At 38.5% G+C, this 11,249-nt stretch overlaps 1 protein-coding gene across 1 annotated transcript in view; it reads right to left on the reverse strand.

Annotated features, from left to right (window-relative positions):
- The window catches only part of TRHDE (thyrotropin releasing hormone degrading enzyme), a gene marked incomplete at its 5' end in the record, with an annotated part of 227,475 nt that overhangs the window by 108,673 nt on the left and 107,553 nt on the right, over positions 1 to 11,249 (reverse strand). Inside the window, one exon of the mRNA XM_009273209.2 lies at positions 1,482 to 1,619. Within this exon, the coding sequence (XP_009271484.2) occupies positions 1,482 to 1,619 (138 nt within the window). The remainder of the gene's footprint in view (positions 1 to 1,481; positions 1,620 to 11,249) is intronic.

Raw genomic sequence — 11,249 nt, forward strand, 5'->3', positions numbered from 1 at the left:
AAGACTTCGCTATGCTAAAAGCTGCTGGCTATTATAGCTTAATTGACCAAGAGTAATGTTTTCAAAGCCAGTTAAGGGATTTTCAAAAATGTTACTTGGACTCTTGAGCAACTCCAGCATTTTAAAATATTTTCCTAAGTATTTTGTGTTTTCATATTACATCCTATACCTATTACATGGACATATACACACACACACTCTCATTTGCCCATCCCTAAAGGCATAGGATCCTTTCATGGAAGAGGATCAAGTTGAAGTTATTGCTGACTGGGAGTAACTGATGACTGTAAGAGAGGATATACCGCTTTTTTAGCCCAGAATGAGCACTGGATAAACTGGAGGCTCAGTAGACAAGTCAGTGCTATGCTGCTGCTGTCTTCTTACAGTCTGGTGTTAGGCAGCTAATGATGCAGAAGAAAAGATTATCAAATGCAAAGGTGATAGTCAAAAGACTCTTGTAACTGAATCATCAGCAGAGAGCTCCAGTACAGCCTTCACAGCGGAAGGCTGCAGGCAGCAGCCTCTGCATCACACATCAAGCACGTTTGGTCATGATATTAAGGCACAGTATTACACATCATACCATGTAGCAGAGAATAATCATGTGGTATGATGGAAACCACCACCTTTTGGGACACATGCTAACAGCAAGCCCAGTCATACGATGGAGAAGGTGGAAGTGTGCAGCCCTCTCACTCCTGCACAGAAGCTGTTCAGTCCCAAAGCTGGCCAAAAGGCTTTCTATTCACTGAAATACACTTTGAAATTGCCTGAATTTAATACATATTCCTTCACCACCCCAGAAGGCAGTTCCTCCACTCCCACTGTTCAGCAATGACTTCAGAGTTTTCACTAGCTGACAGAAAAATTCTCATGCATAGAAAAAACAGAAAAAACTTTACATTTAACTATAGCACTTGACAAGTTTTCTAGAGAGTTTCAATAGGACAAGGACTACATATCCTTCTGCTTTTTAAAGCATCTAACACAATTCAGACACTGCCAAAAAATAAATAGTAATAAAAAAAACCCAAATCATCTTGCTGAATTCTGACAGCCTCCCACGTTTATTTATAACACTTAATAGCACTGGATGTGTTGAATGTAATTGGCTAAAATCACTGTAGTATATTCCAAATACATTTCAGACAAATTAAAGTTTCCCAACTAGTAGCCACTGTAGTGTATGTATTTTTACAAGTATTTATTTTACAGACGGAACAAAAAACCCCAAATCATCTTGCTGAATTCTGACAGCCTCCCACGTTTATTTATAACACTTAATAGCACTGGATGTGTTGAATGTAATTGGCTAAAATCACTGTAGTATATTCCAAATACATTTCAGACAAATTAAAGTTTCCCAACTAGTAGCCACTGTAGTGTATGTATTTTTACAAGTATTTATTTTACAGACGGAACATGATCTTCTAATAGCTACTGACATATCTATATATAGAGATAGATAGGTTTAGTCTCACCTTTTTATAGGCAATCCAGTCAAACACCCTGTCAATGTCTGTGGCTTGCTGCACCTCCTGGGATACTGGATGTGAACTGGCCAAACCATCCAGCAACATCACTTCATGTAGGACATCTGTCAGAAACCTCTGCTTTTCCTGAAATACAGCATACGCAGTAGTATCACAGACAAATACACATTTACAACAATACAGAAATGATGCACAGTTATCAGAGGCAGTTGACTAATATGACAGTTGACCAAAATCAGACCTTCTGGTTTGAATGTAAGCCACCATGACCTCCTACAATCTTGAACAGGTACACGGAGTAGACGCTGACTTGAGATCTTTTGCTGCAATGAAACTTGGCTGAAATTAAATTGAAGACTATTAAATGAATCAAAATGTATCTGTAGGTGCAGACTGCAATTCTGATTATGACTATTCATTCACAGTTACGAGGGATGGGGAGAGAGGCGAAATGGCGTAGTCTTCAATCACAAAAATATATGGAGCTACAAGTCATTGAGCTCATTGCATAGGCAGGTATGAAAACTTTTGACAGAGGTGGGTAAATCCAATTATTACTGCTTTATTTAGTGAAGTTTAAGTCACCTGGCTGTTAGTTCCAAGTTCACACAGCAGGTCGATGTGGGACAGGACAATGAACAGAGCCCACAGCAGTGTCACAGCAGATGCCTGCCTTGTCTTTCATAATTCCGGTATAGAAATCCTTTCTCCTCAAGAGCTTGCATGCTCTACAAACTTTGTAACTTCCATCTGAAGGAAACCATTATTATCTCTCTTTATGAGTGGGACAATAGGTGCATGTAGAAGTTAAATGACAGTCAACGTCACAGCTATATCAGAGACAGGTGCAAACCCAAACAACATCCAACATACTAATTTGTTTCTATACCTTCTATAAATATGGATTGCAGAGGTACGTCAAAACTGCTGCATATTTACTCTGGCAGCAACATTAAGTGTTCATGTATATACTCTATGAACTGCGCTGCACGCACTTTTACAGTGCAACTAGATGGGACTTTTTCAGCTGAGAAATGACATGCCTTAAAAACTCCCCATATTGCATTCATATAGATGTCTCTAATCCAAAAGACTGTGTCAGGAAGGAAGAGCTTCATTTACTTGTTTTTTCAAGTCACAAATAAATGCAAAGAGTTAATTAAAAATTATGGAAGGTTTAAATAAGCTTTTTTCCCACCCTGAAATGACATATCTCAAACTTTATCTAAATTACAACAGTTCCTGAATTAATGTCAACCTAGTGCCATAATATAAAGAAACTCTAGGGAATGCTGCATTTTTTTCAAAAGCCACCTTGATGTCCACATATAAAATAACCACACAATTACATAATAAATTCTATGTTTAATTTCTTGGGTGGCAAGGTTTTGTTATCAATGTGTTAATTTATAAGACAGCCAAAAAGCATTTCAAGTGCTGATCCATCTGGAAATAAACCTTTATGTTAAAATTCATTAGAGCACAAGAAATGTACCTTGAGCTGATTGTATATTCAGGCAATTAAAAACACGGGATGCAGGAAAGCCAATTACCCAACACACTCTCAGTGTTCTCAGCTGGCTGCATGAGGTAAGGTTTGTGAAGGGAAAAGTAATGTCTTGTTCATATTATTGTTCATTTCCAAATTTTCTCAGGCATATACAGTTAGTAACTGCCCTTTTTTATGGGAAAAAAACGGTGTAGGGAAACAATTATTATGACAGTCCTACTCAGGGGAAAACTGCTGAGGTGTAAAGGACTGTAGATGCTTTGGTTACACCTCACTCACATTCTCTATTAGTAACAGAGCCCCAGTTTCATCAGATGTATGATATGTAATACATACAGGTATGAACACAACAGAGGTATGGACCTGTCTCCAAATTCAAGTTTGGATATCACAATTGACAAACAGTTGTGGGAGTGGACTGTTACTGTTTGGAATTGACTCATTAAAAGGACCCTTGTTAATCACAAATTAATACTTTTAATACAGAACCTGGAATCAAGAAAATCAGCATGTAGGAAACATAAAGTGAAGCTGTAAGAAGAAGAATACAAAAGATATAAAAAGGACAGGCTACATTTTGGTTTTCTGTTTGCTTCTTTGGTTACCTCCTGAAGGGCTGAAAAGGAGCATTTTAGATTCATGATCGCTCATTCAAGTTACCATAGCTGAAAAGTCTTCCTTGAAATTTATGGCAGACCATCACACTGGGATACAACTGGAATAGCTGGTATGCCTCCAAACATGTAAACCTGCATTTTACTGAGAATTAAGAAGGTTTTTGACCTATAAAGCTAAATTTATTGTACTAAAAGGATTTCCAAAACATTCCCACCTTTTCCCTTTAGCACAAATCCTCTGAGAGCAGATTTCAAAAGGAGGCTCAAATATAACTCCAGGGAGACACAGAGAAAGCAAGAGAGAGGAGTTTGCTGGTTGACAGGGGGTCTGCAGCTCGAAGAGGCAACAGGAAACAGAAGCGCAGAAAGAAACTAAAACTGCCTTAATTATGTTAAAGAAACACTACCTCAGCTATTAAAGTCTTATCAGCACATTAAGGGGAAAAGGCCAACACACGTGACCAAACTGCTTATAGTGGTGGAAGAGGGGCTTTCTCTTTCCTAGTTATTTTACGCTACGCAGTACGGTGGAATTGATCTGTTTTAACATCATACCTACAGGACTAAAGAAACACCTAGCACAGAAATTGTAAAGAAAATCAATCTTGGAATGCATTTACTGAGGCCAGCGAGCTGTTAACACGGTAGGAGACAGGTGTGTAGCTAGACCTGAAACAAATGACAAAATGTTGTTCAAGATGACTGTCCTGTGAGGGAGTTCAACTGCAAGAGAAAAGCCAAAGACTGTGATCCGCCTGTAAGGAAAAGGGGACTTCAGGTGAGTCTTGAGGCTTTGCTTGGAAAGTGTCAGTAGCTGCATATAAGTGCAATGCTGTGCAGTGCTAACACAGGGCCAGGTCTCTGAGCAGGAGTTGGTATGACAGCAGCAGAAGCCTAGTCTGAAATAGGGACAGAGGTGCTTCCACTCAAATTTGTGCCTTTCTTTAAAGGCAAGCAGGAAGCCCCTCTGCTCCTTGTCTTCCTACTGCCCACCTGGAGTCCCATCTCTTCATCTCCTCTCCTCAGAGCCTTCCTTGAACTGTGGATAGTCAAAGTCTGGGAGACCAGAGCTGTGTTGAGAAGAAAAGACATGCCAATTATTTCTGGTTGCTTTCCCGCTTACTCTGAGAATGCTTCCAGGTGCAGGGACTGAAGTGCTGTTATCAGATGAGATGAACACACCTTTCAAAGATTTACATTTTCAGATTATTTCCCAAACATCTGTGGTCACTAAATTCAAGTATTTGTCTTTTTATAGGAATGACTTCTTTTATTCCTCACCAGTAAGACCTTCTCTGTTTGGTACAAGGTTGTCCTGAAAGACTTATCCCTTCTCTGTGCTATCCTCTCCTTAGCCAACATTTAATCACTGTGAAAATTCAAATTTCACTGCTTTGGGTAAAAGCAGCACAAATGCTATGGGTAACATGGTCAGAAACTTTCCACCTATAGCAATTCTTCCACATTATGGAAATAATCGGGAGATCTTTAAAGGTGGATCTGTAGTGTAAATCATTCCATAGCAAAAAGAATCAGGAGTAAGAAACTGGCTAACCACAAGAAAGCTTTCTGGTTCTGGTTTATTTTCACCTTGTTCTAGGGAAGAAGGTTTATGGAAAGGTAGTGGTCACTCTTTGTGTATTAATCTCCAACAGGATGCCCACCATTCAACTAGTCTACCTCTAAATGGAAAGAAAGCAATTGTGAAATAACATTTTTTGGCAGAAAAGACCGTACCTTCAAGAGCCATTAAAAATTTATTGTGCATAACAGGATAACAATGATGTAATGGAAAGGGGTTGCTGCTGGTGATTTTACAATATCATATTGAGGCATAATGTCAGAGTACAAGTTAGCATGGCAATAACGTAACACTTAAAGTTAGTCACATAAAATAATTTTTAAAAATTAATATGAAATACCAGGGAAAAGAATTAAAATGAAAAAAATGGAAAACATCCAACAATGGAACAAGAGGAATAGCACAATGAAAGCCAAAACTGATAATTAGTACGAAGAAGAGATCAAAGGCCTCAATATTAAAGGCATCACCTTTGTTCTGGGAGGGCCATTCAAACAGTTTATGGACTGAGAAATCTACATGAATAAAGCTTAATATTGGTGTGCAAATCTGCAAATGATTTTCCTGACAAATTTGCTGGAAATATCTTCTCCAAAATATAGAGCTTTACTAGCCATCAGGAATACAAAGGAGATAAGTGATCTCTCATGCCTGACAAAACAAGCATTTGCAAGACGCAATACTTGGGTTTATAGGGAAAGTGCACCCCAGAGAAAAAGAAATAGGGGCAAATTATGAAAGCAATCAAAGAACACCAGCATATACGCTACCAGCAGTTCAGTTCTAATATAATATATTTCAGGGTGAAGCTTAACAAACTACAGAGGAATATCATCTATGAGGAAACCTAAGGTTCAATAAAATACCTTAAGGCCAGAAAAGATTCACTGGGGGCCAAAAGCAAGTTCTTTCTGTCTACATGCTTATAAATCCTAAGTTGTCATAACACAGGAAGTCTCCTGAGTACTTGCAAACGAAAGCAACATTTCTTTCTCTTTCTCTCTTCCCAACAGTAATTTTTTGCAAATAGCTTGAGCAGCTTACAGACTGCTCTTTTTTTTTAATTTATATCTCTGCATGTGTGCTTCAATTATGTGCATAGTTTGTTGAAGGAGGCCTGCAACACATTCTACATTTATCAGCTGTGAATATGTCATGGTTCCGTGTCTACCTTCATAACCCTCTTTTCTGCATCTTCAGTCAAAGTTCTTGCAATATTTCTGTCCCTCTGCTTGAGAAATTTTCACATTGATTGACAATTTTTGTTGTTATAAAGCAACGTAGATGTTCTAGGAGTTCGTAGTTAAGGAAGACCAATAGCTTTGAGTATCAGGAAAGAGAACTGGATATGTATTTTCTTTTTAATGAAGCGCCAAACCAGATATTCATGACCACCCGCTTAAGTTGCCAAGCAGATGGGTAGTTGATTTGGAGTTTTTAAGCAATTTCAGCAGCTACTTCAACTGCCGTTTCATCTCACCACTCTGTTTTTCAGGTATAGCTTTGATCTGGTTGTACACCAGATCCAATATGCCAAATGTAGGCCTACAGAACGGGAGGATGCAGTACAAAAAAGTGAGCGTTAGAAAAGGAAACAACACATACTGACCACCAGCACTTCAAAAAAAAAGGCCCGTTTCACTCTGCAAGATCATGTTTTGTCACCTTGTATGTAGTTGCCTTCACAGAAATACAGTCATTAAGCAAACGGATGAACACAGATCCACTGTCTCCTCAGGCATTTGTCTCCAGAGCATTTTAAAACATTAGGCAACAAAGTATGAAGTTTATCCTCTAATTCAAACTCCACAGGGGGAATCTGTAGAGGAAATTTACCTCAATTCAAGAAACAGTAAATAATATTTAAATCAAAAGTGGCTTTGAGATGTGGTTGGTATACTGAGTCAACTTCCAGCAGCAACTGCCAGAGGTCACCATCAATGAGAATACTTTTCAGGTGCTCTAACATTTGCTAGATGGATTTTGCACACCTAGACTCTGTTTCAACCTGAAAGTGATGAGATTCAATGAGCTAAGTCCTGAAGGAACCAAAGATGTTTTGCAGGCACACCAAAAATTACTTATCAGCTTGTGCTCCAAGTAGCTGTACACTGGCACAATGTTAACATAAACAGTGGCAGCACATTCAGGACAGCTGAAAACTTGAGAAGCAGAGTCTTTCAAATACACAGCTACAGCTTTGCCATTGAACTTCCCGTATCAACTATATTTCCTGATGAAGTGCGTATTCTTGTTTTAGTAGGGCTACCCTGCAGTGAGTCCTTGCCTTGAGGCAAAAGTTGCCATAACGGTTCTTTCTCATTTTTACTGAAGACAAAGTGGTTACTAATTCAAAATTATGTGAAATTCAGCCAGTTGACTGAAGTTTCTTTCTGAAACCAAAGCTTCATCTAAACCCTGAACTCAGGAGATTTGAACTCACATGACCCAAAAGCTCTCATCATGTCATTTTAACTGTTCTCTCAAGATGAGCAGATAATGACACGAAGAAAGAAGACACACTGACATTCTCCAAACCTGTACTTAATCTCTTGAATAAAAGTTTCATCTAAATGTTGATATTCATTTATTTCTGATCTCTAAATGTTGAGTTAACTACTTAAAGTTAAGAATTCTATATATTAATCCACCTTGCCAGAGCATAAAAAAAGAAACTGTGTTAAGGAAGACCATGTGGAGATGGAAATTTATTTTCTTAGTTATAAGCTAAATTTAGGAAAAGGATTTCTAAACTGGTAAACTTAAAAAGGACTAGTAATTAGCAAGCAGAAGATCTTGCAGCTTACCTTTACATATCTCTTTTTTCCTGCCAAAGTCAATTATACATGAGATTCTAGTTAATTTTACATTGAAAGCTTCCCCCATAGTTGAGTTAAAACAGAAAATCATACAAGGACTGACTTCACTGAGCAGTTACTGGGGGAAAAACACTCCATGTGGTATTAATTAAAGGCTTACTTTATACCAGCATGGGGAGCCTTTAACCAAAAAAGAAGAGATTAAAGTAGTTTTAAAAAACGAGAGGCTGAATCTCTCTCAATGCTGAGCCAGCGTGATATTTATGTTGGGTTAGAAGGATCAAGCAGGCTACAGCTCAGGTCTGAAATGCCAAAATAATAATGAAATAAATCACAAAGGCCCATTTCTTAAGTCTTCTTCAAAACTTACAATGATTTTCTTGGTTTTCTATCAGTCAAACAATGCCTAAAAAAACTTTACAGATGGAGACAAATGCTTTAGGAGGCAATCTGAGTCAAAGCACATTAAGGATATGCATGTGTCTAATGGCCGTATTCACTTTTATTATTTCAACCGAGTCAATCAAAAAGACAGGCAATTAAGATCATTTATCAAGAATTTGGGCATCTTGTTGCATGATGTTCAAAGTACTTAATGTAATGAAGTTCAGTTAAATGGTTTTCTGTTAACTTTTTTAGGCACAGGTAATTTCTTGCAGCACGTATTTTTAAAACAGAAATGTTGATATGCAACCTTATTATTATTTTCAGCTGCCTGTAGTAATGGCAGGATCATCTAGACTGTGGAACCTAATAGTGTCAAGGAAGCACGGTTCACTTTAAGAAAGATGAAAGATGCCCTTCCATGTAGACGCAAAGTTTTACTCCAAATACTTTAATCACAATTGTTTAATACCAAGAAAATTTCTGGCAAATATGACCCATCCTTAATTATAAAAGCAGTAAGCATAGAAGAAAGTGGGAGATCTTATCCCAGAGCTTCAATGGATAGAGAAGGCAGAGGATTCAAAGCTATCACTGATGTACTACACCTTGACTCAGCCAATAAAGTTGTCAGCAAAGCTAACTTTTATATAATAAAGAAAAGGGAGAAGGCAGCTGGGCTCTGTGAAATGCTTTCTCAGCATCAAGCCAGGTACTGACCGCTAACGTATTTGATGCTCATTTGATGGATGAAAGGGAAAATTACATGCCAGTAATTCCTGCTGTCATAGTCCTCAAAACCTACCCCAATACCAGAGACATTCAAGGACAAACATGATTGTTCCTTCTACCAGAAAATAAGGAGGCAAAAGATCAGTCAATAAATTCCTGGATCTGTAAGCCTCAGTTGAATTCCTTCCTTTACAAAGTCACATACAAAGGACTTCAGGATAATGAGAGAAACAAGCAGAGGAAGATGGAATACATGGTTGCAAACAGGCCTCTGAAAGGAGGAAGGTGAGCAGGGTAGATGAGAAAAGACAAGGCTATGAAGTGGAAATTAGCAGCCTGTAGTTTTCTGCTGTCATTTTCTCTTTTCTCTGATCCTAAAACTAGCAGAGGCACCTTCCACAGGGGTGAGACTACCTTGTATCAGTCGTAAGATCTTACAGCTCAAGAACTCGCATCCAGCCGCTGTTGCTTTTTAATGGCATGGAGAGACAAGCAAACAGTTATATGGTAAGCCTCTAATACAGAAACCTCATCTCTTTCTAAGTCATGGAATAGCAACAGCCAGGGAATTCACATGCAGATGACTACTCTGAGCATGCATGATCAAGCAAAATTCTCTGATCTCTGGGGGGAACAGTTTGCAGAGCCAGCTTTCATTTTAAAACCATCCTGACAACACAGAAACAATTGTTTAAAATTCCAAGACCTTGAAGAACGAGATTTAAGAATAAGAATTTCAGACATTTCAGAATAAGAATTTCAAAAAACTCTTAATTTGGGGGATAGGCAAGGCAAGAGGCTGAAATGGGAAGAATAGTGAATTAATTTCTATGGCAAATGCCTAATGACAGTATAGTAGGGACGTATTTCCTGTAAAATCAAAGGTAGCTTTACCTTCAAGAGGTAAAAAGTAACATGCAAGGACTTACTTTTTAGCTGAGGGAAGGAAATGAGAATTTCTAGCTTTGATCTGAAGTAACTTAAATTTTAAAAATAATATTAAGACCAGTGGTGGAACCATAAAGGATCTCAGCACAGAAAGCTCACCTTCCTGTTTTAAAATCAGCAAAACTTCGTCCACTTCCTCAGGAGAGTTCTGATGTATCTTATATTGACTGTAATAGATAATGGACGCCTCCATCAGAATGACTGTTCGTTCTGTTCTTCACCCAAAATTTTAATAGGAGGATCCAGGGCATAAGGATGGCAAGGGTTTAACAAGGACTGGATTTCCTTTCTCATTAAGATTATGCAAGCCTGATCAAGTATGTAAACACCTTCTGGAAAAGACAAGAAATTCTAGACCTGCTGGAAAGCTCAATAAAGTGTTACAGCTCCATGGCAGTTCGTTCAATATTGTTATCCATCCATCTTTCCTGCGGTAAAAGACGAGCCTATAAAACAATTGAAGAAAAACTGATAAAATCAAGAACCTCAGAGGAGGAAGAAATGTTTAAGCAAGCTAAAGAATCTAGAGAAGGAAAAGCCAGAAAACAGGTTTCAGACAAAACCCATGGCTCTCTGCTTTGTGCAGAACTCAGTGCTGTTGGTTTAAGTTATAAAGGTGTGAACATGCCTAATGGATAGCTCTCCTCAAGAGTCCCAGGTTCAGCCATACCAAGTCTGTGAATGCCAAATAAGATGGACACTGAAAAATGCTCAGCTCTGCTAAAAAAGAAACACCTTCAGACAAGTAGTAGCAAAACTTTAGGGGCTTATGGAGCTTTAATAGTGAAAGCTTATGTGCCTGTAGCCTATAAGCATCCAACAAGTTAGGTAGGAAGCTGTGGATAGATTCACTTAGAATCACAGATGGACACTGAAAAATGCTCAGCTCTGCTAAAAAAGAAACACCTTCAGACAAGTAGTAGCAAAACTTTAGGGGCTTATGGAGCTTTAATAGTGAAAGCTTATGTGCCTGTAGCCTATAAGCATCCAACAAGTTAGGTAGGAAGCTGTGGATAGATTCACTTAGAATCATAGAATCATAGAATAGTTTGGTCATCTAGTCCAACCCCCCTGCCGCGGGCAGGGACATCTTCAACTAGATCAGGTTGCTCAGAGCCCCGTCCAACCTGACCTTGAATGTTTCCAGGCATGGGGCATCCACCA

Source organism: Aptenodytes forsteri, unplaced genomic scaffold, assembly GCF_000699145.1.
Source record: "Aptenodytes forsteri isolate BGI_AS27 unplaced genomic scaffold, ASM69914v1 Scaffold366, whole genome shotgun sequence".
Lineage (NCBI taxonomy): Eukaryota > Metazoa > Chordata > Aves > Sphenisciformes > Spheniscidae > Aptenodytes > Aptenodytes forsteri.